This window comes from Salmo trutta, chromosome 12 (genome assembly GCF_901001165.1).
Source record: "Salmo trutta chromosome 12, fSalTru1.1, whole genome shotgun sequence".
In the NCBI taxonomy this organism is placed as follows: Eukaryota; Metazoa; Chordata; class Actinopteri; order Salmoniformes; family Salmonidae; genus Salmo; species Salmo trutta.
The window spans coordinates 72,713,854-72,741,720 of NC_042968.1; the positions used below are offsets into that span (position 1 = coordinate 72,713,854).

The 27,867-nt window shown below is 43.8% G+C and overlaps 1 protein-coding gene across 2 annotated transcripts; it reads right to left on the minus strand.

Moving 5' to 3' along the window:
• Nucleotides 1-7: 7 nt before the first annotated feature.
• ythdc2 (YTH domain containing 2) lies at nt 8-27,793 on the minus strand. Of its 2 annotated transcripts, XM_029769445.1 has the most exons (32): nt 27,656-27,793; nt 26,860-27,031; nt 26,666-26,756; nt 26,260-26,456; nt 25,885-26,087; nt 21,902-22,068; nt 21,705-21,807; nt 16,920-17,076; nt 16,544-16,651; nt 16,288-16,442; nt 14,010-14,145; nt 12,645-12,771; nt 12,482-12,547; nt 12,202-12,380; nt 11,895-11,991; nt 11,527-11,614; nt 10,978-11,058; nt 7,962-8,044; nt 7,733-7,838; nt 7,468-7,587; nt 7,016-7,288; nt 6,742-6,868; nt 6,111-6,319; nt 5,670-5,865; nt 3,947-4,053; nt 3,651-3,770; nt 3,020-3,225; nt 2,302-2,503; nt 1,976-2,182; nt 1,725-1,907; nt 1,212-1,298; nt 8-944 (listed from the first exon to the last, which is right to left on the minus strand). In XM_029769445.1, exons 2-32 carry the CDS (start codon nt 27,023-27,025, stop codon nt 939-941), a joined length of 4,353 nt encoding a protein of 1,450 aa, XP_029625305.1. In that variant the 5' UTR covers nt 27,026-27,031; nt 27,656-27,793; the 3' UTR covers nt 8-938. The 2 variants fall into 2 exon arrangements, with proteins under 2 accessions (XP_029625305.1, XP_029625304.1); XM_029769444.1 differs by lacking the exon at nt 8-944 and having other exon boundaries at nt 989-1,298.
• Nucleotides 27,794-27,867: the final 74 nt, after the last annotated feature.

Genomic DNA, 27,867 nt, shown 5'->3' on the forward strand with positions numbered 1-27,867 from the left:
CTAAGAGTCTATTGATAAAAATTCTTTATATCTATTTCTTACTTCAATAATACAACCATAAAAAAAACTCAAAACGAACACAGACTTGTCAGTCAATCGTAATATGTAACCCCCTGCTTTACCAGGGCTAAAATGAACAGAGAAAAAAATCGAAACGCTCGGAACATTTTGTATCCAAAAACTGGATAAAAGCAATTATTTTATCCATAAATCTATTGAAATGAATAAAAACAAACATTTTGGTCATTGACAGAGAAAGACATGACCTCTAGTAAGGTCTCACCAGGCACAGCTTAGCTACAGTACAAGGTTACATTATGGTTGCTATGGTTTCGGTTGCTCCAGTCTGAGCGACCTTGTGCAGTGACACACATTCAAACATGTTAACAAATAACATTCAACACATTGTGTGCCATGGAGTGCTATGGTACATGCAACTCATGTGCTGTGAGAAGCATTGGGGGGAAAAAAAACACGATTCCTCACTGAATGTCCCAATCATCATTACATTTCACTGTAGTCCCTTATATGTCACTGGGAATTAGAGTAGATGTCAGTCTTGTCATCATAGTTATAATTTGCTTCAAAAAAACACCAGGAAAATTAAAATGAAAAACAAATCACTTTTCTCGTGAGGTCACTTCATGTTAACACAGCTTTCTGCACTTAGATATTCTTGAACAAAACATTATAGCATCTGAAAAGGTTAACAACTTCAGAACATGAATCCCAGTTACAATTCAATCAATTTTTTTTGCCAAATACAAACACATTGGGTAACTGATTGTGGACCACTGACAAAGAAGTGTGTGTGGAGGTGGTTCAAAACACATTTAGGAATAAAACTAGCCCTCGATCTGTTATAATGCTGTCTTCGATCTGTTATAATGACACATAGCCAAGTCAAGTGGTGAGGTCCTGAAGGTCAGTGCAATCTCTCATGGCTAAAGAGGGAGGAAATACATGTAATGACCACATTGCCAACTAGTAATGGTATTTTTTTTTTAATTATCAAATGTACATAGCAAAACAACAGGTCAAGGCTCAGTAAAATTAAACCATAGTTTGGTGCATTGTAAAATGAGAAATGGGACTATCCAAGAGTGAGCAGTTATTTTGTCATATTTTCTTAAACACTGCAAATTCTATTTCTGGAGTCACGTTGTGTGTAACCTGTGGTTATCTGATGATAAAGATGAGGCCTGTTGTACCTCGTGTTGCTGTTGTGGTTGCTGTGGTTTCCCTGAGAGTCTCTCCCACAGCTGCAGCAGCTGGCCTCCAGCCTGGGGCTCCAACTCCTACACCAGGAAGCAGAGGGAGGAGAAGTGAGGAAGGAGGGTGAGATGAAAACAAAATTAGTTACATTTCAGTCATAGAAATATACAGACCATAGATGGAAATGAGCTATTTAGCAATATATTGGTTGTGCATCCTCCCCGACAAATAAACTACTCTTCTCACTTGATGTCTTGCAGGGCATTTTAGTGGGTGTGTTTTGGCAAGATGGTTTAATGAGTCTTCAACTATTGAATCTTGTTTGTTGACAATATTGTTCTCTGATAGTGGGATCATCTTGAACCCACATCTTAACAGTAGTCTGTGAGGTCATTCTGACCATATTAGCTGTGTAACATATCTGTTTGTTCATTTGATTATATTGGTTCTATATTAGTCCTAGTCTTTGGAAATGTTGTGACTGTATTGATGTTAGTCAGGTAACCCACCTGTCCGTCTCTGCTGATCTGCACCTTCTTGTTGTCGTTCCAGGGGTTGAGCAGCTGGTGGGTACACTGGAAGGGCAGGCTCTCCTTCCTGGTCCACTCCACACTGAAGACCCCCCCCAGCCCTGTGGAGCCCCAGTCCTGACAGCGCTCCTGTCCAATGACCGACGTCATCCGTGCATAGCCCTGAGGTACGAAAATGTCATGTCACAGCCTGCCATTCTCCATTTCCTCTCACTTATACACACACACACCTGGAAGTGTCCAGAGCCCTGCACAGAGAAGACCAGGAAGACCAGGCTGCTCTCCAGGAAGGCTCTGTTGAGTTTGAGCTCGTTGCTGGGCGTGGTGGACCAGATGCCTTTCTGCTGGGAGATGTCAAGGTTCCTCAGGTTGCTGCTCTTCATGATGAAGTAACGCACCGGTGCAAAACCTGGCCTTGGGGACGGAGACTTGGAGCACTGAGGGAGACATTGAGTTGAGAAACTATGATATATTTAGATTTACACACTGGGATAAAGGACTTTAACCGTTGCTGGAGACAAACCTGTAGTAATAAAAATATTGATTATTTGTGTACCTTTCCTGATGAGGTGGGGGAGGGGCTGGGACAGGGGCTGGGGCTGGGGAAGCCTAGTGAAGCCGATTCAGGAGACTTGGGGGTGGAGGAGTGGTCGTCTGTGGGGCGCCTGGAGCCCTTGTCCCTGCTGCCATTGGGGCCTTTGGGGTGCAGGAGGGCTGAGGCAGGGGACAGTCTGGAGGCAGGGGAGAGTCTGGAGGACCTGGAGGAAGAGGGGAGGGGAGGGGTGGACGGTCTGGGGGGTTAGAGGACGGGCCTGGAACTGGACATAGATCAGGTTTACAAAAATGTAATTAACAGGTTGATATAGCCTGAGCTAACCTATAAGGCTAACCTATGTAGGCAACTAGACTCAGCCACGGGCAGATTCTTGTTGGAGCAGATGGTCGGGAAGCCAGAACATAATTATAATAATTTGTACACTGCAAATTGACTACAACTATTTCATACCTTGATTACATTGAGACACGATCGTGTCTTTTTTTATTTATTTGTGGGAATACTTGGGAACAGATTTCCAAAATTAAACAACTTTTTTGCTGAATTCCTTGTGATTTCTTTTTTTGCCCCCCCCAATATATATCTTGCAGGCCAGTTTGGTCTGCGGGCTGCCTGTTGCCGACCCCTGCTATAAGGCATTGTACTGTAAATACTGAGATAAAACATTTGATCATAGTTGGTCCATTTCCCATACTGACATCTAAACCCCTCTCCTCACCTGTCTGTGTGTGAGGGGGTGGGGATGAGGGGTTCGTCAGGGAGCTCCGGGATGTCAGGGCTGGCTGTGGGGCCGGAGGTTCTCCTGCTGTTGGCATTCCTCCAGGAGGAGGTCTGGGGGGGCTCCTCAGAGGACATGGGCCGGGGCCTCTGGCCAATCCCTGTGGGCTGCTGCAGCCCTGCAGTCTGATCCTCAGCCCCCAGCACCTGGAGACAGGATGAGGATGGATGGGTCAGTGACAGGGACAGCTAACATGCGGGGACAGCTGACATGGGGGACAGCTGACATGGGGGACAGCTGACATGGGGGACAGCTAACATGCGGGGACAGCTGACAGGGGGGGCAGCTGACAGGGGGGACAGCTGACAGGGGGGACAGCTGACAGGGGGGACAGCTGACAGGGGGGACAGCTAACAGGCGGGACAGCTAACAGGCGGGACAGCTAACAGGCGGGACAGCTAACAGGCGGAACAGCTAACAGGCGGAACAGCTAACAGGCGGGACAGCTAACAGGCGGGACAGCTAACAGGCGGGACAGCTAACAGGCGGGACAGCTAACAGGCTTACAGGCCCATTTACTGTGGTATTTCCAGCATTTCTTTCATAATTTAAGCCAGAGTGTAGAACTGACCGACACCAGGGCCCGTATGGTGGCCTCATCCAGCTGGGACCAGGGCTTGGAGGGGGAGCGGATCCTCCTCAGGAACAAACCGTGCCACTTCTGCCTCAGCTGGAACACCAGACCCACCATCTGACAGACAGAAGGATTGGAGGGAGGAAAGTAGTGAGGGAGGAGAGTGGGTTACACAGCTAAGAATTTAATGAGCACTAAATGCAAACTGCTGTTTAAATGAAATGCCCAGTTGTATTGCTTGAAGGGCACGTTGAGTATATCAGCACTGCAAAATAACCAACCTTGATCCTCACCTCTTTGTCCAGTTTGAAGTTGAGCCACTCGTCGATCTTCATCTGAGCCAGGTTGGCTGTGGAGCGATCCTCCATCTCACTGTCACTGCTCTCATTCACCACGTCATCTACAGCAGAAACATGGGAGGTTAGGTTTCGTTGTTTACAGAATACACATCATCTAGTGACCATACAGGCAGAGAGTGTTATCTACAAGTAGGGCTGGGCGATACAGTCAAAATATATCACAACATTTCTCTCATGTTTGACAGTATTTTATGCTTCTGAATAAAAGTTGTAAATATATTAAAGAGTAGTGCTTGACCCTAGGATGGCAACAAATGGATTCTTAGTGGTTTTAAAGGCATTCTCCAATGATTATTTTATACACAACCAAACTAGGACAAAACTGACAGAAAAGTAGTCATATTTAGAGAACTTTCATTTATTTAGCACTGGATCAACCTATCATTAGACAATATTGTAAAAATCCACTGGTATTCACGATATACCACCCAGCCCTATCTACAAGTCTCTTTGGAGCAGTCATGACACATTGGTTTCCTTACCTTGCAAGCAGTCTATGGACAGGGTATGACAGCAATCCATGCTTTGGTTTAGTTTCTCTGGCACTGTTCCCACATGCTAATGTTTTTACATTTGTGGCACAAATCCCATTCATGTCATGGGACCGCTATTAGCATTTCTCGCACATCATGTCCAAATCATCCGAAAGTATCTAAAATTGATTGTGAAGCTCAACAAAGTCACTATAGAGGTTTTGAACATGATGCGTGAAAAATGCTAAAAATCGTTCCCATTACTTAAAACCTCCACGGGATCGGTGTCCCCCCTGCAGGTCGGTTGAGTTAAGTAGGCCATTGTGAATAGCATGAGGTTGTAAGAAACACATTTTTTCCCCAGGACATAGACATATCTGATATGGGCAGAAAGCTTAAATTCTTGTTAATCTAACGACACTGTCCAATTTTTAGTAGCTATTACAGTGAAAGAATGCCATGCTATTGAATGAGGAGAGTGCACAGTTATGAACTTGAAAATGTATTAATAAACCAAATAGGCACATTTGGGCAGTCTTGGTACAACATTTTGAACAGAAATGCAATGGTTCATTGGATTAGTGTAAAACTTTGCACACAAACTGCTGCCATCTAGTGGCCCAAATCTAAATTGCGCCTGTGCTGGAATAATACATTATGGCCTGCATTTCTCTTGGTTTTCAAAGATTGTACCAAATGCATGTTTTTTTCTCTCTTTGTATTATCTTTTACCAGATCTAATGTGTTATATTATCCTACATTAATTTCACATTTCCACAAACTTCAAAGTGTTTCCTTTCAAATGGTATCAAGAATATGCATATCCTTGCTTCAGATTCTGAGCTACAGGCAGTTAGATTTGGGTATGTCATTTTTGGCATTTAAAAAAATAAAATCTGATCCTTAAGAGGTTTTTGGGATTTGTGCCACAAATGCTAAAATGTTAGCATGTGAAAACTGTGCCAGGGAAACTAAACCACAGCATGGATTACTGTCATACCTTGTCCATAGACCGCTTACAGTGTAAGGAAAGCAATATATCATTGTAATTTGGGTGAACTATCCCTTTAAGTGTAGTACAAATACAGGCAAAACTTGAGTAACTCAATTCTTAAATTTAGTTAAATTAAAATATTATACACAACATGTAGCAAAGGATGTTTCCTTCAGTTAGATAACCCGACCTTTCTGAACAGCAGGTTCTTGTAGGGCTGTGCTGGGCAGTTTGGCACAGCCCCCGAAGATGGCTACGGTTATGGGGGAGACCACAGAGCAGCAGCGGATGCTGGCTATCCTATGGGCTCGCGTCATCTCGTCATAGATCAACCAATCGGTGGGCAGGGACTGGACGGCTGCCACCTGACCATTGGCTGGGGGGATCTACGAGATGAAGGAACAAGTACAAACATGTTTTTAGTTTGTTGCTTTGAGTCAGGGTTGGTTTGAGTATATATGGTTTGGACTAAATGTAAGCATACAGTAAAAAAAAAAAAAGATGACAGGAAGCACCTACTGTATTTAAGAAAACTGCACTAAACAGGGTTCACTGAAGAAGACCCTTTGCTCCACTAGGAGTTAAATAAGAAGTCAGTCAAGTAGGTGAAGAGAGGATGTGTGCTAGCTACCTTCTTGTGGGGCTGTGGCTGGCTGAGGATGGAGGTGGGGTGGAAGCGGACCCTCTTCTCCTTGGCCCCAGAGAGAGAACAGCTCTCACGGTCCACATGGATCAGGTTGGGGTACATTCCGGCCACCAGGGCTGCCTTCACCACTGACCAGTTCTCAGAGTTCAGATTCACGTCACGGATGTCCCCGCCGCCCCGTGCCCGCACAAAGCCTGGTGGCGGAATACACAATGGAAAATATTTTTCTTTCTGAAAAAATGTTCTGTGAAGGAGCTGTCCTTCGAGGGAGCCGTAGTGGTGCTGTGTGTGAGAGAGTGTAGGGGGAGGTGGGAGGGACAAAGAACAATTCCACAGGATATGAGTCGCAGTGGTGCTGTGTGTGTGTGTGGGGGGTGGGGGCACAGGACATGGTGGGCACCAAGACATGTGGATGACTCAAGGCTATTCATTTCACAGAGGGTTAGTTGGAGGTTGTGTGGGCTTCAGTAGAACATTAGTCTTTATCCAACACCACTTACAGTTAAATGAATACATTCAGTATAGAAACAACCTTGGTCCACCATGCTCCACCTGAGCCCTCAGAACCACTGTATTACTGAGAAGGAGAGCATACAACAAGATAGATAAGGCTGACCTATGGCTCGGAGCTGTCCTAGCAGCTGGGTCCTCATCCCTATGATGATCTCCATGGTAGCCTGGGACAGGAAGTTCTTCTCACAGAAGGACCTTTCCCAGCCATCGGTGCGGGCCTTCTGCCAAGCCTACAACACAGCAAGAGAGATGTAGTTTGGAACATGTCGCTTGGACAGTGTTTTCTTCAATACGATTTGTGCAGGTTAATAACAAATGAAAAACATTTAGCTCTAAACATCTCAACAGCAATTTGACAGAGTTTTTCCCCCCATTACCTGGAAGGCTCGGAGCAGGGCCATATGGTCGCTGAAGGTCCCTGCAGTAAAGCGCTTCCGGCACAGCATGGATGCCCTCTTCTGGGAGGCCTGGGAGGGCAGCACAAAAGGGTCGCGATGGGCCAGCGTGCAGGCGATGGTCAAGATGGGGTCTAGGCACTTGAGCACCACGGCACACAGCACCATCTTGCCAAGGTGGGGCTCCACAGGCAGGTCAGCCAGGTGGTAGCCCAGCTCCGTCAGGTCCTCCCACGGGTCCATGGCGTCTATGGTCTATGGATGGGGGATCAATTCAATGGTTAATGTTGTGTTCTATCTATGGTCATTATGTAGAGTCACAGTGCCAAGAACTAATGCCCTCCACCTCAATAACAAAAATAGTCAATGATAAAGGACAGAAGATAAAATATTATTCAGGTCATGATTGGTTCAAAACCTAAAATAGCTTTCACCTTGAGCATCTGCACTGCGTTTTTGACAATGAGGATGGGAGGTGGTTCGGGTGCTTTAGACAGGAATTCAGCGATGGAACAGGTGATTGGGGCCAACAGCTTGGTGTGGAGACATAGTTCCTGAAAGAGAGAGAGAGAAATGGGAGGAGTTAACACAATCAACACTGCCTTATGAGTGTGTGAGGGGTATGTTTGCATGCAAGGGTTTATAATAACTTTATCTGTATAAAGTATGTTTCATACATTCTGCTTGAAGTGTGTGTACCTGCAGGGGCATCCTCAGTAGCTGGGGGACCTGGTACTCCAGCATGTTGTTGAAGCGGAGACGACTGAAGAGGTGGAAGCAGATCCCTGGTCGGCAACGTCCAGCTCTGTCAAACAACACAGGACTCATTCAGAAGAGGGCTTAAGACATTATGAGGCTTCATAAGAGATGATACTCCCGTATCATGATATGTTTCTGTGGTAGGGCTCAGATGTACACTGTGCCTCACCTGCCCTTCCTCTGCAGAGAGCTGGCCTTGGAGATCCACACCATCTTCAGCATGGTCACATGGTTCAGGGCATCAAAGGACTTCTGTGATGGTGAAACAAATCATGTATCAGATTTGCTATTCTCTCAGGGAGGCGTGCCATACTCTGTCTGGCACCATCCCTACGGTGAAACATCGTGGTGGCAGCATCATGCTGTGGGGATGCTTTTCAGTGGCATGGACTGGGAGACTAGTCAGGATCGAGAGAAAGATGAATGGAGCAAAGTACAGAGACCCTTGATGGAAACCTGCTCCAGAGTGCTCAGGACAGACTGGTGTGAAGGTTCACCTTCCAACAGGACAATGACCCTAAGCACACAGCCAGAGCCCGGACTTAAACCTGATCGAAAAGAACAGGAGAAACTCCCCAAATACAGGTGTGCTATCTTGTAGAGTCACACCCAAGAAGAATCGAGGCTGTAATCGCTGCCAAAGGTGCTTCAACAAAGAACTGAGTAAAGGGTCTGAATACTTTTGTAAATGTGATATTTCCATTTTTTATACATGTAAAATCAGTTTTTTTGCTTTGTCATTATGGGGTATTGTGTGTAAATTGATGAGGGGAAAAAATAAATAATATATTTTAGAATAAGGCTGTAACCTAACAAAATGTGGAAAAAGTCACGGGGGCTGAATACGTTCTGAAGGCATTGTATATACACCACCAGCACACAACGATGAGAGACCGGAGCCTCGAGTCACTTATTGTTGTGCAGCATGCCCCAGGTAATCTAATTACAGTATGGAATTCAACGAAATGTTTGTCAGCTAGATTTCTTATAACTATTAAGTTAAACTGTCTAAAATGTGCTAAATGCACTGCAGTTGGGCATTTGGTTTGCTAATTTAGTAGCTAGTTAACTATCTAGCTAAGCAGTTGGCTTCTTCCGAAATCAAGCAGAGAATCCCTTCCTGGATCAAGAGCCTTGCAGTCTAATATTTGTTTTGTGCACACATAAGTCGCATTTTTTTTGTTACTTGTATAGTTTCGGTCAGACACTGTATAAAATGCCCGCAATGCGCTCGTTAGCATTTAGTTATCATTCTCAATTGGATTTTACATGTACTTGTTAAAATTGGTAACCTTGGGATTACATAGACATTTGAAAACAGTGCCCCTTGTGTTCAGTGTCGGTATGAAGGTATGCCAATCTGGATACCGCCAAGCCTAAGCTGTCCACCTACTAAGCTCACTGCAACCCCCCTCCAAGTCTCTGATCACTACTTTGTTTCCTTCTCGGTCTCAAATGTTATTTGTCACATGCGCCGAATACAACAGTTGTAGACCTTACAGTGAAATGCTTACTTACAAGCCCTTAACCAACAATGCAGTTAAGAAAATACCTATAAAAAAGTAAGAGATAAGAATATCAAATAATTAAAGAGCAGCAGTAAAGAATAATAGCAGGGCTATATACAGGGGGTACCGGTACAGAGTCAATGTGTGGGGGCACCGGTGTCGAGGTAATTGAGGTAATATGTACATGTAGGTAGAGTTATTAAAGTGACTATGCATAGATAATAACAAAGAGTAGCAGCAGCATAGAAGGGGGGGGGGCAATGCAAATAGTCTGGGTAGCCATTTGATTAGCCGTTCAGGAGTCTTATGGCTTGGGGGCAGAAGCTGTTTAGAAGCCTCTTGGACCTAGACTTGGCGCTCCGGTACCGCTTGCCATACGGTAGCAGAGAGAACAGTCTATGACTAGGTTGGCTGTAGTCTTTGACAATTTTTAGGGCTTTCCTCTGACACCGCCTTGTAAAGAGGTCCTGGATGGCAGGAAGCTTGGCCCCGGTGATGTACTGAGCCGTTCGCACTACCCTCTGTAGTGCCTTGCGGTCGGAGGTCGAGCAGTTGCCATACAAGGCAGTGATGCAACCCGTCAGGATGCTCTCGGTGGTGCAGCTGTAAAACCTTTTGAGGATCTGAGGACCCATGCCCAATCTTTTCAGTCTGCTGAGGGGGAATAGGTTTTCTCGTGCCCGCTTCACGACTGTCTTGGTGTGCTTGGACCATGTTAGTCTGATGGTGATGTGGACGCCAAGGAACTTGAAGCTCTCAACCTGTTCCACTACAGCCCCGTCGATGAGCACGGGGACGTGCTCGTTCCTACTTCTCCTGTAGTCCACAATCATCTCTTTTGTCTTGATCACGTTGAGGGAGAGCTTGTTGTCCTTGCACCACACGGTCAGGTCTCTGACCTCCTCCCTATAGGCTGTCTCCCCTCCAAACCTAGACATTCAACCCATACCCAGATAGTCATGCGCTGTCGCAATCTTCGCTCTCCCACTACTCTCTCCTCATCAATCCTATCATCTCTCCCTTCTGCTAAATACTTCTCCCTCTTGTCCCCTTTCCTCCCGGCCGACTTGGCCCGCGCCGTGGCTGAGTGACTTAATGCGACCTTACAGAACTGCTCTACTGGCACTTCCGGAGGACCTATCATCCTTTCACTCCCTCCTCTCTACCTTCTGTTCCTCTGTATCCACTGCTAAAGCCACTTTCTATCACTCAAAATGTCAAGCTTCTGCCTCTAACCCCAGGAAATTATTTTCCAATTTCTCCTCCCTCGTTATTCCTCCACCCCCCGCACCACATACTCTCACTACTGGTGTCCCCCAGGGCTCGGTTCTAGGCCCTCTCCTCTTCATACACCAAGTCAATCGGTTCCGTCCTCACATGGTCTCTCCCCAAGCTCTTATCTTTCCTGGCACTCCAATGGTGGAACCAGCTTCCTCCTGAAACTAGGACAGCAGAGTCTCTGCCCATCTTCGGAAAACATCTGAAACCATACCTCTTCAAAAGAGCATCTTAAATAATGCCACCCCGCCTCGCAAAAATGTACTTACTAGGAGTGTGATATGTGGTTGGCCCATCTAGCTATCTTAATATGAAAGCACTAACTACGTCACTCTGGATATGAGTCTGCTAAATGACAAATGTCAATGTAAAATGTGTGCAGTAGACTTGTTTTCAAACCTCTTTTACTTTTCCTGCGTCAATGACAAATACGACATCATTGACAGTGATACTTGTCTCCGCGATGTTAGTGGAGAGAATCTGAGGAAGAGAGGAAAAGACTTGATTTCTGAACAAGAAGCTGGGGTTGAATGGTATTTTGGTTTACAGGGGAAATCAGCAGTTGCAAGTAAAAATTGTTTTACATATAAATTATTGATATTTACCATTGATTCTTTGAGAATATAACTTATAAATGCCTCATGAGCTTAGTTCAAGTCTCGGACCCCATCAGAACCCAAAATATAAGCTTGTTTTACTGTGTTTGTAAACAAACACTACATAGCTTCAAAACATGATTAAAACCATAATTTTGATATCATAACTATGAATTTGAGTGTGATTACATTTCACCATCCCCGTTCCTAAGCTTTTTACAGAAACAGGGGCGAGGAGTACGCTTTGTTATTGTTTCTACTGCTGACTGTCACTTTAAGGAACACTTTGGACCCAAGTGGTCAAATTGATCTTTGGTGTGTTAGCCAGCACAGTAGACGTAAAAATACACACTATTTTCCGGACTCCAGCAGGAGTGTTCCTCAGCACTTTCTTCTGATCCGAGGTCTGCATGTTGGAGTGGAGTGTAAAGACCTGGTACCTATGGAAAAACAACACACAGATCTGAGGTTCTAGATGTGGTTTGGCCATTTCTGTCAATCTAGTGAGGTTTACTAATCTGACTTGCTAATGTGTTGGGTGTAAATCAACATTTGGGTTGCATAAACAGGAACATGGAGTAACAGCATGGAAAATAAGAATAAAACCAAATAGATTGACGTACAGAATAATTGACAAGAACTATGTTGAAATACCGATGGCCCAATTATGAACTGTTGAGAGTGACACATTGCTCTTGCCAGTCATTTAACTGACGGTACCTTTGAGAGTGGTCTGTGAATCTTTTATCGTCGTACAGGATACGGTCCCTCAGACCCACGATCTCATCGTATCCGGGGAGGAAGATCAAAACCGCACCTGACATGGAAAATATTTAAATTAAACTTGTCATTCTATACAAGCAAGGAAAATAAAAATGTATGAAATGTATGCATTCACTACTGTAAGTCGCTCTGCTAAATGATTAAAATGTAAATGTAAAATTGGCAATGACACTTTGCATCAAACATTTTGAAAAGTAAAAAAATACAAGACATCCAGTAGTCACTAGACAAGAGAATCTCTCACCGTCTTCTGAGCTGGTGCAAATGTTGTGCAGCAGGTGCATGATGAGGTCCAGGTCCACCCTCTCATCGTCAAAGCTGTGGTGGTATTCCTTGAGCAGCTCCTGGTCCTCCGGGCTCATCTCTGTGGTGGCAGCCTGCACCAGGGACCACTCGTCCAGCTTCCCCGCCTCCAGGGATGAGCTACCAAGGGAATGAGGCTTTCTGTTATCAACCTCCACAAACAATGCCAGGGTTTCCATGTGGTCATTCATAATAATGATAGTGATAAATGGTGCTCTTACAGGTAGGATTCTAGTAGATCCACCACTTCTGCCTGCTGGAAGTGCTTGGCCCAGTCCAGCGCAGTCCTGAAACAAACCAAATACTGATCAAGATTTCAGACTTAGTAATGGTTTATTGAGTAAAAATAGGATGCATTTATACAGTTATTTAAAAAACCCGTACCAGCCATTGGAGGCCTTGATTCTGACACTGGCTCCCATACTCAAAAGCTGCTCAATCTGACTGAGGAAGCCTCGACCTGCTGCCACCATGAGTGGAGTGGCGCTCGTTTCACTGTGCATGTAGTCCACTGAGGAGCAGAAGGACATATCGGGCTGATAACTATTGAAAATATTACTCTCAAAAATATACATTTTTGATAACATTGGTGTCATTTTTTACACAAATAAGACACTATATAAACAAAAGCATGTGGACAACCCTTCAAATCAGTTGCTAACAGGTGTATAAAATCAAGCACAAAGCCATGCAATCTCCATAGACAAACATTGTCAGTAGAATGGCATTACTGAGGAGCTCAGTGACTTTCAATGTGGCATTGTCATAGGATGCCACTTTTCCAACAAGTCAATTCGTCAAATCTCCCCAGTCAACTGTAAGGAATGTTATTGCGAAGTGGAAACGTCTAGGAGCAACAACGGCTTAGCCGTGAAGTGGTAGGCCACACAAACTCACAGAACGGGAACACCGAGTGCTGAAGCACTTAAAAATCATCTGTCCTCGTTTGCAACACTCACTACTGAGTTCTAAACTGCCTCTGGAAGCAATGTCAGCACAAGAACTGTTCGTCGGGAGCTTCATGAAATGGGTTTCCATGGCCGAGCAGCCACACTCAAGCCCAATGCCAAGCGTTGGTTGATGTAAAGCTCGCCCGCCATTGGACTCTGGAGCAGTGGAAACGTGTTCTCTAGAGTGATGAATCACGCTTCACCAATCTGGGTTTGGCGGATGCCAGGAGAACTCTACCTGCGCCAATGCATAGTGCCAACTGTAAAGTTTGGCGGAGGAAGAATAATGGTCTGGGGCTGTTTTTCCTGGTTCGGGCTAGGTTTCTTAGTTCTAATGAAGGGAAATCTTAATGCTACCAGCATACAATGACATTCTTGACGATTCAACTTTGTGGCAATAGTTTGGGAAACAACCTTTCCCGTTTTAGCATGACAATGCCTTCGTGCACAAAGCGAGGTCCATACAGAAATGGTTTGTCGAGATCGGTGTGGAAGAACTTGACTGGCCTACACAGAGCCCTGACGTCATCCCCATCGAACTCCTTGGGATGAATTGGAACGCCGACTGTGCCCGACCTCACTAATGCTCGTTTCTGAATGGAAGCAAGTCCCACAGCAATGTTCCAACATCTAGTGGAAAGCCTTCCCAGAAGAGTGGAGGCTGTTATAGCAGCAAAATCCCAACGATTTTGGAATGAGATGTTCGAAAAGCCGGTGTCCACATACTTTTGGTCATGTAGTGTAGATACAAGAATAAACTGTGGCACATAATTAAAGATGCACATAAAACCCAACTTACCGCTGACGTTCTCACTCAGGATGAGATTGAAGAGCTGGACGAAGGCATCAGCGTCCTGGTTGAGGAAGATGTCTGAGATGCAGGCATCCATCTCCTTCAGCAGCCACGGGTCCAATGATGCCACATCTTTCTCATTCTGGAACAAGACATCCTGTATCAAACTAATAGCAAACCCAGTGCCACTTTTAGTAAGAACCAGAAAATATACCCTCTGTGACGTTGGTGAACTAAAGAGTGAATAATCAGAAAATAAGTAGTGGTATCACTTTGATGCATCCAGAGTATATACTGAAAATAACTGAAGCAACTGGGAGAAAATAACATCAAAATCATTAAGGATGTAATGATTCACCAATAAACATTTGAACCGGGGACCGATGCCGAAGATATGAGTGCATCGGTCTGCGGGACCCCTAACAGATCCAAAATGTAGCCTGCATCGGTCAGGAAATCGATTTAAACCTTATGAATCGCTGGTTCACTAAATTTATTTTCTCCAAATTACTTTCTTTCTACCTTCCAAAAATACCTCTCATCTTTTGTGACAACTGGGTTCTCTCCTTTAGTGTCAAAGCAAGCATGTAATTGTGTTGACAGTCATTGATCTACAAGTAATTGAATAATTTTGAATGCTTAACAACCCGAGGCAATATCAGTTGTGTGCAGCTTTGCGCGTTGACCAAGGAGAGGTAGGCTTTGCTGACCAGACCGCTTGCGTGCCTGTGCCATTGCGCGCATGTTGATTTAGTCCACCCACACCAGACGCGATCAGGACACGCAGGTTGAAATATCAAAACGAACTCTGAACCAACTATATTAATTTGGGGACAGGTCGAAAAGCATTAAACATGTATGCCAATTTAGCTAGCTAGCTTGCTGTTGCTAGCTAGTTTGTCCTGGAATATAAACATCGGGTTGTTATTTTACCTGAAATGGACAAGGTCCTCTACTCTGACAATTCATCTACAGATAAAGGGTAAAAGTTTGTTTCTAGTAATCCGTCCTCCTTGAGGCTTCTTATTCTTCTTTGAACTTTATATGGCAGTTGGCAACCAACTTTAAAGAGCATTACCACTACCAACTGAACTGTGGACCTCAGTTCATCTTTCAAATCACCCTTGAGGGGATATGCTCCTAAAAACAAATGAGATAGGAGAGGCGGGACTTGCAGCACCTGGCGGCGCAGACGCTCGTTGACGTGAGCGAGCAGTGTGGGTGCAATGATTGAATAACATGTGTACATTTATTTTGCAAAGCTTGCGCACGCGACACGAGCAGCGTGGTCAGCATGTTATTCCTTATCTGGCACATCTGCGAGTCACCTTGGTAAAATGGCTTGCGCAATATTATGCTTTATTAGTTGAGTGACAACTAATGTCATTTTCTAGGTTATTTACATTTTATCTGGCTATACATGATCAGGGCTTACATTCAAATTTATTTTGATTGTTCAGGTTAACCATCAGCAATAGTTGGTAGGTAGTTTTATTTGAACTCTTCAATACATAGTCATTTTTAGATATACAAGGTAAAGTTGATAATTTCATAACAAGGACAAGAAGGACAAGAGAAACTCACTCACTCTGTCATGGCTAGAAGGGATACAACTTTAGTCAAATGAAATCATAAAAGTACACATTTCTTTTGCATTTTAGCTAACCTTAACATAATTATCCTAACCTGCTGCGTATGTTCTCCTAACCCGCAAAGAAAAGTCAAATTTGACATAAGATGTATCACATCTAGCCAAAACGAGCTCACTCCTGAGACCTCAAAACTCAACTCTGGACCTCAAAGCTTCAACTTGGATAATAGCTTTAAAGCAGTACAGCTGTCTAACACAATTGTCATTAAGCTTAACTTTTCCTTCACACTATATATTTATATTCATTGGCTATCTCATAGCTAATCTTTTAAGATAAATATTGATACATTAGTAGCTCTAACACTTTTAATCAGAAAGCTCAGAAAGGCCCAAGCTCAGAGAGGCCCAAGCTCAGAGAGGTGCAGCGCATGAGCTCCATTCAGCAGCAGATTTTAAATTTAGAATGGAAAATTAACGTGTTTACGCAACAAGTGATAGTGCATTGAATTGTAACGCATGGATTCGTTCCTCTAATCAAACCAAATAGTTTGAAACTTAAATGTATCGTTCCTGTATCGTACAAGAGCCCACATATCTAGATACGCATTGAATTGTCTTGAAACGGAAAGACACACATCCCTAGAAAACATGGATATTGAGAAATGAGCATGGCCCATATCCACTTGTTCTCACCAGCTGGCTGAAAACACTGTCCCCTCCGTCGTCCAGCAGGTCGTTCTCCTGAAGGACACAGGAGGCCGAGGTGGTCTTCTCCCTCTGGGGCTCCTGGCGGAAGCCGCCCTCACGCACCTTACACCACTCTGTCAAAGACGTCTGTTGCTTTTCCTCTGCCAGGGACGACACACGCATACACTCGTTCATTCTGGGAGACACTGGACATCAAAGTGGAAATCAAAGAAACAATAAATGACCAATGGTTGGTAGTTACCCCTCTGGATCTCCTTTTTGTATTTCCTCATGTCTTTGTTTGAATAGCCTGTTGTCCTCAAGATGTCTTCCAGGAAAAGTTGCTTCACCTCAAATGGTCTTCCTTTGACTAGATAAAAGCAGAGAAATGTATACATTCATAATTTCTCATTTTTACTAATTTCCCTAAACAAATCAGTGCTGGCAGGACCAGTCAAGACAGGCACTAGCCCCTTCCATACAGAGGTCTTCCCCTGCAATTACCTGGCTTTTGCAGGTAATGGTTTCACTGGTGAATCCCCGTCCCAATTTCAAATGAATAGATTAAGTGATTCTGTAGTGATTTCTGCACTCTCGTCTCTGTAGGTGGTCTATCCAAACACATTGAGATGACTTACTGTGGATGACAGGACAGGAGCCAAAGTAGCGGAGGAACAGCTCCACATCCAGGGCAGCACTGGACAGGATGAGCTTCAGATTAGGCATCGTCTGGAGCATGTCCCTCATCTTGGTCAGCAGGAAGTCACTCAGACCGTCCCGCTCGTGAACCTCATCCTGATTGGATAAGAGGTTGGAAGTACAGGCAACAGGATTCAGTCATTGACATGATTTCACGCACCAGACCCAGAGATTTTTATAACTAACCCAAGATCGACCACCGCCTGTCGTTTCCAATGGGAGCAAATTAATCATAGTGGGTAGAACAAGCAAGGAGGTGGGCAGATCCAAGCACAAACTAGCGAGATCTTATTAGCGTGTTCTAGCATGCTTCTTCATATTTCTGTTAGGGAACACCTACTCTGTGAAGTGCGTATGTGCAATAGCTAAATTCGCCCTTGGACTCCTAAACAATATCATTTTTTGAAACTTTGGCAAAGGGTAAAGTCTACAAAACTTAGTCCATTCTGTTCATAACAGATTTTAGTTTTGGGAAGAGAAAACTATATTGGAGATCAAAATGTTTCATTGATGACAAAATGTACTTAATGTCGGCCAAAATTAATCTCGCTCCATCTTCTCCCACTGGACTTCCTCATCACCATATTTGGTGGTGAGAGGAAATGCCAACCAGATGCTTCAGATTTATACATCCGTTGAAACATCTGGCTCAATGTTCTCTGTGGCAGACCTGACAACTTTGAAGATTTTTTATGAGTACCACACTGCTCAAATCGTAGGCAATTATTATTTTTTGCCTAATAATGATGTTGGCAGAAGACTGCCTTAGTAGGAATGGTAAGCTATAGACTGTTATGGGTACTTGGTACTACAACACCATGGTACTTGCCTACAGTGCAGCAAGAGGTGCTGCCCCTCCCTACCTTCAGGTTATGCTCAAACCCTACAGCCCAACTTGAGTACTCTGTTCTGCCACCTCTGGTTTCTTGGCGCTCCTACCCCTTTGGGAATGCAGCTCCCATTCAGCCCAGTCCAAGCTCTTCTCTACCCTGGCACTCCAATGGTGGAACCAGCTTCCCCATGAAGCTAGGAGAGCAGAGTCCCTGCCCATCCTCTAAAAACATCTGAAACCCTACCTCTTCAAAGAGTATGTTAAATAATCCCAGAAGACCCAGACCAAAGATTGTCTTTCGTGAACTAACAATCACACTTGACTTTCTTACCTCCCCTTACTAGCTCCGAATTTACTGATAGCTACTTTGAGGGAAAATGTACTTACTACGACAGGTGGTTGTCCCACCTATCTATTTTAAGATGAATGCACTAACTGTAAGTCACTCTGGATAAGAGCATCTGCTAAATGACTAAAACGTAAATGTAACTGGCTGCTCTTCAGTAGCTAACTTTAAATATATATGTTTAAATTTACAATCAGGGCTATCCTTAGGATGTTCTGATAAGGTGGTGCTGATGTAGGACTATGGTTGGTAGGGGGGAGGTCCGGGGGTGGTCAGTCAATTCGTCCCTCAGGAAGTTGAAGCATTTTGTATTTTTGAAAAACCTGTAACTGCAATTGTAGCCAACACAGAAGTCTTGTGTCTGATCCTAAAGGAAATTGAGGTGGTCTGTAATGATTATAGTTTCAAGTTTTAATGTCACTTGCACAAATACAGTGAAATGCCTTTTCTACAAGCTCTAAATTCTATTTAATAGGTGTCTTTATGTGGATAGAAAATGTAAACTGGCTTAATTTTTCTTGGGGAGAAAATGCTTACCGTAATTTCCGGACTATTGAGCGCACCTGAATATAAGCCGCACCCACTGAATTAAAAAAATAATATTATTTTGAACATAAATAAGCCGCACATGTCTATAAGCCGCAGGTGCCTACCGGTACATTGAAACAAATGAACTTTACACAGGCTTTAATGAAACACGGCTTGTAACAAAAATAAATAGGCTTTAACGAAACACGGCTTGTAACAAAATTTGCAGTAAACAGTAGCCTACCAAGAAAGTCATTGGTCACCATCTTCCTCCTCCTGTGCACTGAAACCACTGAAGTCATCTCCTTCGGTGTCGGAGTTGAATAGCCTCAGAATTGCTTCATCCGATATTGGATCGTTTTCATTGTCGCTCTCGTCACTGTTTGACTTTAACCCGTTCGGCAATTTCATTGGTCTAATGAAAGCTTCATGCCGCCAAAAAACTGAGCACGTCACAGAATGTTTTTTTGGGGAAAAAAAAATAGAAAGCGGGAAAAAAACAAAATCGATATATTAGCCGCGTCATTGTTTAATCTGCGAGGTTCAAAGCGTGGGAAAAAGTTGCAGCTTATAGTCCGGAATTTACGGTAATTCAATTACTGGATGCAATGTAGTAGTCTAGCTTACTCTAGGCTATTTGGAATATGAAACAACTGGACTAGGCCTATATGAGCTTGTTTCAGATCTCCATTCCTGACCTCATCCATCTAGTCGGGTCTGACTACTCAGCTACCATTCATTCGGCATGCCTTGTTGTCATTGGCAAACTGACTATCACATCATTAGCAGCCTACTGTTGACAGCTATATGAAGAGGAGATCAAGAACAGATTTATTAACATAGGCATACTAATCTTTAACAGTGTAATTTAACTTTCTGTGAAGGATGGTATTAGCGGAATAGCTCTGTCTGCCATGTCAGTTTCCATCCACATAGCGAAGTGCACTGAACTACCGCAACACGACAAATGTTACCTTGCTCGTCAATGTGCGTGTGCCTACTACGGTTGCGGAGATCAAAGGATGTGCGGGCAAGAAAGTGTCCTTGCTTAATTTACTAAACGCTGTAGCTAACTACCTTCAACAAAATGTGCTTTACTAACACTGAAAAAGGTAGGAAAAAACAGAACGAACTGTTTGCCAAATACATTTTCCAAAATTGTATTTGGCAAACAGTTCGTTCTCCATTTTTTCCTACCCTTTTAACTCACACAACAGATGCATCAACAGACAAAGAGGAGAGCTACCATCCAGCTCCAGGGAGGAAAATAAACTCAGCAAAAAAAGAAACGTCCTTTTTAAGTCTTTCAAAGATAATTCGTAAAAATCCAAATAACTTCACAGATCTTCATTGTAAAGGGTTGAAACACTGTTTCCCATGCATGGTCAATGAAACCTAAACAATTAATGAACATGCACCTGTGGAACGGTCGTTAAGACACTAACAGCTTACAGACGGTAGGCAATTAAGGTCACAGTTATGAAAACTTAGGACACTAAAGAGGCCTTTCTACTGAGTCTGAAAAACACTAAAAGAAAGATGCCCAGGGTCCCTGCTCATCTGCGTGAACATGTCTTAGGCATGCTGCAAGGAGGCATGAGGACTGCAGATGTGGCCAGGGCAATAAATTGCAATGTCCGTACTCTGAGATGCCTAAGACAGGGCTACAAGGAGACAGGACGGACAGTTGATTGTCCTCGCATTGGCAGACCACGTATAACAACACCCGCTACAGGATCGGTACATCCGAACATCACACCTGCGAGACAGGTACAGGATGGCAACAACAACTGCCCGAGTTACACCAGGAACGCACAATCCCTCCATCAGTGCTCAGACTGTCCGCAATAGGCTGAGAGAAGCTGGACTGAGGGCTTGTAGGCCTGTTGTAAGGCAGGTCCTCACCAGACATCACCGGCAACAACGTCGCCTATGGGCACAAACCCACCGTCGCTGGACCAGACAGGACTGCAAAAAGTGCTCTTCACTGACGAGTTCATGGTTTTTCTCACCAGGGGTGATGGCCGGATTCGCGTTTATCGTCGAAGGAATGAGCGTTACACCGAGGCCTGTACTCTGGAGCGGGATCGATTTGGAGGTGGAGGGTCCGGCATGGTCTGGGGCGGTGTGTCACAGCATCATCGGACTGAGCTTGTTGTCATTGCAGGCAATCTCAACACTGTGCGTTACAGGGAAGACATCCTCCTCCCTCATGAAGGTACCTTTCCTGCAGGCTCATCCTGACATGACCCTCCAGCATGACAATGCCACCAGCCATACTGCTTGTTCTGTGCGTGATTTCCTGCAAGACAGGAATGTCAGTGTTCTACCATGGCCAACGAAGAGCCCAGATCTCAATCCCATTAAGCACGTCTGGGACCTGTTGGATCGGAGGGTGAGGGCTAGGGCCATTCCCCACAGAAATGCCCGGGAACTTGCAGGTGCCTTGGTGGAAGAGGGGAGTAACATCTCACAGTAAGAACTGGCAAATCTGGTGCAGTCCATGAGGAGGAGATGCACTTCAGTACTTAATGCAGCTGGTGGCCACACCAGATAATGACTGTTACTTTTGATTTTGACCCCCCTTTGTTCAGGGACACATTATTCAATTTCTGTTAGTCACATGTCTGTGGAACTTGTTCAGTTTATGTTTCAGTTGATGAATCTTGTTATGTTCATACAAATATTTACACATGTTAAGTTTGATGAAAATAAACGCAGTTGACAGTGAGAGGACGTTTCTTTTTTTGCTGAGTTTAGTACTACAACTATGGCGGCGTGCCAGAGCGGAGAGCTAGAGATTTTTTCTCCTTGCCCAAGTCATCTGATAGGCTCAGTTCCGGTTGAGTCAAAATCCACAATGGGCCAACTAGAAGCTTATTTTTGGGTAGTTTTTCATACCAGTGTACTTTGACATCAAATTGCGTGCATGGTAGGTAAAATGCATGCAGGTTGACAGGTCTGCATACAGTCAAGGCAGTGAACGATAACAAAAGGGCAACAATAACTTGTACTCACCACAATGACGTGAGTAACAGTGGACATTGTGGTGTCTCCGGCCATCAGTGTTCTCAGCAGGACTCCGCTGGTGCAGAAGGTCAGCAGCGTCTTAGGAGAAACTCTAAAGGGTCAACCAGAGTCATTAATTTCCTCACAGTAACTCAGCCAAAGTAGACCGAGTCAGTGCCTCCCTCACTCCATCTCTTTGCTCCTACCTGCTCTCCAGGCGGATCTGGTAGCCAATGGTCTGACCGATGCTCTCCCCTCTCTCCGCAGCAACCCGCTCTGCCACAGCGATGGCTGCCAGACGCCGGGGCTGTGTGCAGAAAATCCGACAGGGGATCCCATTTCGGCTGCAGTCGTCCAAGAGGAACTGTGGGATCTGGAATGGCAAAACACTTCCCATTTAGTTTCTAGATGACCAGGAACTCTATTTACAAATGTAATACCTTATCATACCAATGCAATGCCTTTGTAGGCCATACAGTGCCTTCAGAAAGTATTCCCACTTCACTTTTCCCAAATGCTGTTGTGTTACAGGCTGAATTCAAATTTGATTACATTTCGATTTTGTGTCACTGGCCTACACACCATACCCCATAATGTCAGCGGAATTACGTTTTTAGAAAATGTTACAAATTAATTACAAACGAAAGGCTGAAATGTCTCGAGTCAAGAAGTATCCAATCCCATTGTTATGGCAAGGTAAGTTGAGCAGTAAAAATGTGCTTACCAACTCAGAATGAGTCCATGCAACTTATGTGCAATAGTGTTAAACATTATTTTTGAAAGACTACCTCAACTTTGCACCCCATACATACAGATAACGATAAGGTCCCTCAGTCGAACAGTGAATTTCAAACCCATTCAACCACAAAGACCAGAGAGATTTTCCAATGTCTCGCAAAGAAGGGCACCTATTGGTAGATGGTTAAAAATAAATACAAAGCAGACATTGAATATCCCTTTGAGCATGGTGAAAATATTAATTGCCTCCCGAGTGGCGCAGTGGTCTAAGACACTGCATCGCAGTGTTAGCTGTGCCACTAGAGATTGTGGGTTTGAGTCCAGGCTCCGTCGCAGCTGGCCGCGACCGGGAGACCCATGAGGAGCCACACAATTGATCCAGCGTCGTTAGGGGAGGGTTTGGCCAGCAGGGATGTCCTTGTCCCGTCGCACACTAGTGATTCCTGTGGCAGGTCCGGGCGCAGAGCACGCTGACGCGGTCGCCAGGTGTACAACGTTTCCTCCAACACATTGGTGCGGTTGGCTTCCGGGTTAAGTGGGCATTGTTTCAAGAAGCAGTGTGGCTTGGATGGGTTGTGTTTCGGGGGACGCACGGTTCTCGACCTTCGCCTCTCCCGAGTCCGTATGGGAGTTGCAGAGATGGGACAAGACCATAACTACTAATGAGATATCACGAAATTGGGGAGAATAATATTTGTTTATTTTATATTACACTTTGTATGGTGTATCAATACACCCAATCACCACATAGATGCAGGCGTCCTTCCTAACTCAGTTGCCGGAGTGGAAGAAAACCGCTCAGGGACTTCACTATGGAGGCCAATGGTGACATTAAAACCGTTACAGAGTTTAATGGCAGTGATAGGAGAAAACTGAGAACAGATCAACAACATTGTAGGTACTCCACAATGCTAACCTAAATGACGGAGTGAAAAGAAGGAAGCCTGTACAGAATACAAATAAATATATATAAATATAAAATATACACTGGAGTTGCTTACCAAGACGACATTGAATGCTTGAAAATTTCTGACAAGACTTGAAAATGTCTGTCTAGCAATGATCAGCAACCAACTTGACAGAGTATGAAAAATGTTTTAACCCCTCTAGGGGGTGTGGGACGCTACCGTCCCACCTGGCCAACATCCAGTGAAATTGCAGAGCGCCAAATTCAAAAACACTCATTATAGAAATTCATAAAACATACAAGTGTTATACATCGGTTTAAAGATTAACTTCTTGTTAATCCAACCACGGTGTCAGATTTCAAAAAGGCTTTACGGCGAAAGCATACCATGCGATTATCTGAGAACAGCGCCCAGCAGACAAATCATTACAAACAGTTACCTGCCAAGTAGAGGAGTTACATAAGTCAGAAATACTGCTAAAATTAATCACTTACCTTTGATGATCTTCGTATGGTTGCATTCACAAGACTCCCATTTACTCAATAAATGTTTGTTTTGTTCGATAAAGTCCCTCTTTATATCCAAAAACCTCTGTTTTGTTCACGCGTTTTGTTCAGTAATCCACAGGCTCAAAGGCAGTCACAACAGACAGACAAAAAATCCGAAAAGTATCAGTAAAGTTCGTAGAAACATGTCAAACGATGTTTATAATCAATCCTCATGTTGTTTTTAGTCATAATAATCAATAACATTTCAACCGGACAAAAGCTTTGTCAATATAAAAGGAAAACAAGAAAGGCGTGCTCTCGGTCGCCCGCATGAAAAACCTCAGGGACACTGAATGGTCCACTCATTCAAAGTGGTCTTACTCCCTCATTTTTCAGAATACAAGCCTGAAACAATTTCTAAAGACTGTTGACATCTAGTGGAAGCCATAGGAAGTGCAATTTGAGTCCTAGGTCAATGGATACTGTAATGGCATTCAATAGAAAACTACAAAAATAAAACAAATCCCACTTCCTGGATGAATTTCTCTCAGGTTTTCACCAATTATGTGCATATCCTAGCTTCTGGGCCTGAGTAGCAGGCAGTTTACTTTGGGCATGCTTTTCATCCGGAGGTGAAAATAGTTCCCCCTACCCTAATGAAGTTTTAAATAATAAAATGTGCAAATACTGTACAAACCAGACTTACCCATTAAGACTCACAGCTGTAATCGCTGTGAAAGGTGATTCTAACATGTATTGACTCAGGGGTGTGCCCATTATTCTTTTGAAAATTCTTCAAGCTCTGTCAAATTAGTTGTTGATCATTGCTAGACAACCATTTTTATGTCTTGCCATAGATTTAAGTCAAAACTCAGCCACTCAGGAACATTCACAAACTTCTTGGTAAGCAACTCCAGTGTAGATTAGGCCTTGTGTTTTAGGTTATTGTTCTTTTGTAAGGTGAATTTATCTTGCAGTGTCTGGTGGAAAGTAGACTGAACCAGGTTTCCTCTAAGATTTTGCCTGTGCATAACTCCATTCTGCTGATTTTTTATCCTGAAAAACTCCCCAGTCCTTAACGATTACAAGCAAACCCATAACATGATACAGGAATCACTATGCTTGAAAATATAGAGAGTGGTACTCAGCAATGTGTTGTATTGGATTTGCCCCAAACATAACACTTTGTATTCAGGACAAAAAGTGAACTGCTTTGTCAAATCTTTTTGTTGTATTACTTTAGTGCCTTGTTGCAAACAGAATGCATGTTTTGGAATATTTTTTATTCTGTTCAGGCTTCCTTCTGTCTCAATTAGGTTAGTATTGGGAAGTAACTATAATTTCCTGTTTTTTTCCTATCACAGCATTTAAACTCAGTAAATGTTTTAAAGACCTTATTGGCCTCATGGTGAAATCCCTGAGCGGTTTCCTTCCTCTCCGGCAATTGAGTTAAGAAGGACGCCTGTATCTTTGTAGTGACTGGGTGTATTGATACACCATCCAAAGTGTAATTAATAACTTCACCATGATCAAAAGGACATTTTCATGTCAGTTATAATTTTTTTACCCATCTACCAATAGGTGCCCTTCTTCGCGAGGCACTGAAAAACCTCCTTGGTCTTTGAGGTTGAATCGGTTTGAAATTCACTGCTCCACTGAGGGACCTTACAGATAACTGTATGTGTGGGGTACAGAGATGAGGTAGTCATTCAAAAATCATGTTAAACACTATTATTGCACACAGAATGAGTCCATGCAACTGATGGTGACTTATTAAGCACATTATTACTCCTGAACAATTTTTGCTTACCATAACAAAGAGGTTGAATACTTATTGAGTAAAGACATTTCAGCTTTTCATTTGTTATTAATATGTAAAAAGAAATTCTAAACATAATTCCACTTTAACATTATGGGGTATTGTTTGGAGGTCAGTGACACAAAATCTAAATCAATTTTCAATTCAGACACAATAAAATGTTGAAAAAGTCAAGTGGCGGGAATTCTTTATGGTACTTTATGTGGACAGTGATGTAAAATGTTTCTCCCCCTCACCTGTGTAGTTTTTCCCGAGCCGGTCTCCCCCACCACTAGGACAACACGGTTGTCTTTGATGACCTGGACGATCTCCTCCTGGCGCTCGTACACAGGAAGCGAGCGGCGGAAGAAGTCCAGTTCAGATGGGCCCCTCTTCTGGGGCACTTGGGGAATGCCGTTGTTGAGCCGCCCGCTGGTCCTGTTCTTGTCACGGCTGCTCTCTGGTGGAGAAAAAAAGAAGAGGGGCAGAGGAATGTTAAAACTTTGAATTGTCAACACATTTTAACAGATAATTTATTCATTCATCAGTACATTGTTATTAAAAACAAAGGTTGACAAGGTCTCCCATTGACATCAATGCATTATTAACCCTGAAATATAACTGCCACTCACCAGCCTCAATGGCCACAGACAGGCCCCTCTCAGTGCGAGGCAGTAGGTCTGTGCGCTCCTTGTTGGTGATGGGGAACCTCTGCAGCAGGCTCCGCACCGCGTGCTTGGAATTGTGGGAAAGGTTGAAAGTCATGATGGACTGGGCCGTCTCCGAGCCATCCTTCTTTCTGATAGTGAGGGTCCGGCTTGATCCTTTTCTGAAAATGAATGAAATAAGGAGGTTAGACTTGAAGCACAGCACACTTTAGTAAACCTGATGGATGCTTTTAGGGAGTTACATTTCCAGTACAATATTGAGGAAGGATACACAAACTTTTCTATTCAAGTACCGCTTTTAAAACAGGAGTATCCAAGGTTGACCTAAGACTACGGGCTCTGACACCTGATGTCAAGTTGTATCACTTACCCTCTGCTTTTAGAGACATATCCAAGGGACTGTGCAAAGCGATGGATGAAGGCTCTCTCAGTACTGGACAGGGAGGAAGGAAACTCCATTTCTGTAAAATCAAAAGAACTAATGTAGTATTCTACATCACATAATCCAAATGTCTCCATGAAGCACCACTTCATCACATGAGTAGAATGAACATTTTATGTTACCTTTTTGCTCACTGTACTGAAACCTCTCAAGGGAGATGTTCACAGCAATCTTAACTTCTTCGTCAATGCGTATGTCTTTCAGCCCTTTCCCCCTGGGCCCCCCACCACCAGAGTGTTTTGATTTGCCCATGGCAGGCTTGGGTGAGGCATTACTAGGACGTGACATGATGCACTGTAGAACACAAGTGTTAATAAGATGTAGCTAGCTAATAAGCAACCAACCTGCAGTCTCCCTAGATGACGGTCACATTTTAGTTACTTGGACTAGCTAAGTAGAGACAAAAGGGTTGAGCTACTATGCAAGTGGCCAGATGCTGACAAAGATTCACTGTTAGCTACTTCTGACTGACTCTCCTCTACCTAACGTTAGTTATTCATAAACTCGGACATAACTTAGTTAGCCATAGCTTTCACCAGAGGCTGCGCTTTTGTGACTGACAGTGTGAGCCATACATTACTTTTAGCAAATCTTTGAGTAAAAATCGAACTAATGACATGTGTTGATTTTGTTAGCCACCTTAGCTAACTCGTTAGTAACTAAGAAACATAGCTAGCTAGCTATTATCTGCAAGCAAAAACGAATGTTAGCTAACCCAGTAATGTTACAGGTAGCTAGCTATCGTTAGCCAAGTTGCTAGCTAGCGGAGTTAAGCTAGCTAACCTTAACGAGTTAGCATAGCTACAGAGACATAGCAAACGTGTCATTGAACTTTATCCATCCTTGAGTTAATTATACAAGCATGTCATAGATACAATGTCTCACATATAGCTTGGTAACGTTTTAACTAGCTAATACCGATGTCAGATCCCGCTCGTGCGCCTCTGTTCGTCTAATCCAGCAGTTTGTAAACGCTGACCGACTTCATGAGATTCAGATAAATCACCACTAGAGGTGCATGATCAGAGATACTTTAGAAGAGATGGAAAACACCATTGGAATCGTATTGATGTCCATTGTGTGCGTTGCACATGCTACGTCAATGGGCCGCGCGGAGCATTCTGGGTGAA